The sequence below is a fragment of the Sus scrofa genome, chromosome 17 (assembly GCF_000003025.6).
Source record: "Sus scrofa isolate TJ Tabasco breed Duroc chromosome 17, Sscrofa11.1, whole genome shotgun sequence".
NCBI lineage: Eukaryota > Metazoa > Chordata > Mammalia > Artiodactyla > Suidae > Sus > Sus scrofa.
In genome coordinates this window covers 52,377,067-52,379,927 of record NC_010459.5, presented here as the reverse complement: position 1 = coordinate 52,379,927, position 2,861 = coordinate 52,377,067, and the positions used below count along the sequence as shown (strand labels likewise).

General features: G+C 50.4%; 1 protein-coding gene across 1 annotated transcript; it reads right to left on the bottom strand.

Moving 5' to 3' along the window:
• On the bottom strand, positions 217–2,585 carry MOCS3 (molybdenum cofactor synthesis 3). Its single transcript, NM_001101819.1, has one exon. It carries the CDS (start codon positions 2,566–2,568, stop codon positions 1,201–1,203), a length of 1,368 nt encoding a protein of 455 aa, NP_001095289.1. The 5' UTR covers positions 2,569–2,585; the 3' UTR covers positions 217–1,200.

Here is a 2,861-nt window from a genome sequence, read left to right as displayed (position 1 = left end):
TCATGCAGGATGCGAGGTTCTGGAATCTGGTGCCCAGCAAATGCATACAGTTGACAATATTGTGTTGTACACGTGGAAACTGTTGGGAAGGTCAACTTTATGTTATGTATTTTTTGGCCACACACACACAAATTGATGTAATTCTCAGCATTAACAGGAGGAAAAAAGCATGTTAAAATGCAGAAAAAGCATTTGCTAAATTCAATGAAAACTCTTAGCAAACTATAACCAGAAATTTATTTAATCTGATAGAGGGTATTTATCTACAGTAAAGCATTAACAAGTAATAGTCAAATATTCAAAGTTTTTCACCCAAAATTGTGAAGAAGAGAAAAATGTTCATTACTGCACTTTAATTCAGGATTTGGCATCCTGGCCATACGGTAAAGCCAAAAAAATTCTAAATGTGCACAACATAAGGTGGACCCACAAACTAACTCTAAGAAGAAATCAGCAACGTATTAAACTGATGGACTGCAAAGGTGGTTTCTACCTTGCTAGACTGTAAATCTCTCACTTGGCTTTTAATTCAAAATATTTAATAGAATGACCACTTCCCACATAATTTTAGTTTAACTATTTTCACAATTTACCTTTGAGCACTGATTTCTCTCGGACATATTCTGTAATTTTAAGTGGAAATAACATCCAAAGAATGCCTAAGTAAGCAATAAGCTGATCTTAACTATATCACCTGTGAGCAATTCAGTATGTTTTCTACACCTTTCCAAGCATTAAAATGGACGATTTAAAGAGCTCTTCATGGGAGCGGTCAAAAAAAGGGAGAACAGGCAAATGATTGGCAGTTCAAAACACAAAATCCGGTCACCTTTTACCTCACCTGTTCGAGACACCATTCAAGTTCTGAAAACACAAGACAGTTCTCAAAAACAGTATTATAATCCATTAATAACCACATCATCCCATAAATTATAATTGAAAAGTCCCTTATAAAAGACGTCCACGTGCAGTTCGTTGGTGGCTCAGCGGGTTAAGGATCCAGCCGCTGTCACTGCTGTGGGGTGCATAGGCGGGGACAAAAAAAAAAAGTCCCTGTATTTACAGCTATTGCAGAATCCCAGGCTCTTCCGTACATTAGTGAAAAAAAATGCAAATAAATTAATGGGGAAAAAAAAAAAAAAAACCTTTAGGTAGCATGGCAACGCACGCTTTTCGCTGGTCAGACTCTACCAACCCACCTCAGTACTGCGGAAACGTCCCATCGACTTTGGCAGCCCAGGCCATGAGGCCCCCCACGACATCCTGAACTAGTAAAGAGTCTAAGTCTGGCAAGGACTGCAGGATCTTCACGGCTTTCTGGGAGTCGTTGCCCAGTTTGCAAATCACGTAAATGGGGAGAGATGCCCCTTCCTGTGTGCCCTGCTTCCCTTCCCGGATTGCTTCTCCTAAGAGTTTCAGGCTCTCCGCATCCCTCCGTTCCAAATGTTTCAATGGGATGTGTAGGGCATGAGGCAGACGACAGATGTCCACCTCTACTTGAGGCCTGACGTCCAGCAACAGGTGGGGTGACCCAGAATCCAGAAGTCGTTTATAGTCGATGACAGAAACTCGCTCTTCTGGGCTCAGCAATTGCAGGGAGCGGCACTTATCGGTGGCCGAGGAGCCACAGAAGCCTTCGTAGTCCTGCAGCTCAGTAACAGTGGGCCGCTCCCCGCAAGCTGCACAGTCGGGCCTGCGCCTCCGCAGCTGAATGCGTCGGAAGAGTCCTCTGAGGGCATCAAAGAGCAACAGGCTGCCACTATAAGAGGGGCCCAGACCTGCAGCGATCTTCAACACTTCCAGCGCCTGCAGGCAGCCCAGGACCCCGGTCACCACACCAAGCACCCCGCCATCCGCGCAGTTGGTCACGGTCTCCGCCGGAGGTGGCTGGGGGAATACGCAGCGATAGCAAGGCCCACCGCCGTAGTGGTAGACTGTGATCTGGCCCTCGAAGCGCAGGGCGCTGGCCGACACGAGAGGCCTGCCGGCTAGCACACAGGCATCGTTAACCAGGTATCGAGTGGGCACGTTGTCGGAGCAATCGGCCACCACGTCATAGCGGCGGACGAGGTCTAACGCAGTGGCTGGCGTAAGCGCCTGGGCATAGGGCACGCACTCCACTGCCGAATTGAGACGGCGCAGTGAGGCGGCGGCAGAAAAGACTTTGGCCTGGCCGGCCAGTGCCTCGCCATGCAACACTTGGCGGGCCAGGTTGCTCACTTCTACTACATCGTAGTCCACAAGGCCCAGGCGACCGACGCCGGCCGCTGCCAGGTACTGCGCCAGTGGGCAGCCGAGCCCCCCGCAGCCCACGATCAGCACGGACGCGGTCGCCAGGCGCAGCTGTCCCTGCACGCCCAGCTCAGGCAGCACTAGCTGCCGGCTATAGCGCAGGATCTCATCTTGGGACAGGGCGGCCTTCGGCGGCAAGGGCGACACCGGAAGCAACCGCTCTGACTCCTGCTCCGCCAGGAGAGCCGCCGCCAGCCTGTGCTTCAGGGAGCTCAGCTCCTCTTCACGCCGCGCAACTTCAGCCTGGAGGGCCAGCACCTCCTCCCTGGCCGCCATGGCAGCCTCTTCCGGAAGTCATGAAAGACACTTCCGTTTCCTGCTTTCCCCGGGCTAGCCACGAGAATAAACTAAAAAACTTTATGAAGCTTGAGAAAAGATGATAAATAGATATGTATTTCCATAAGGGGAACCTCAGATTCAACTTGAAAGGTTCACGAGTCCTGACCATTTCCAATAGAAACACGCAGAGGGCCTTAGGAGCACTAGAATTCCGCCACAGAGACCACCCCCCTCTCCTAGGTTTGGTACGGTCCCGCTTGTCTCCTCCTCACGCCGCGTCGACGTCATTC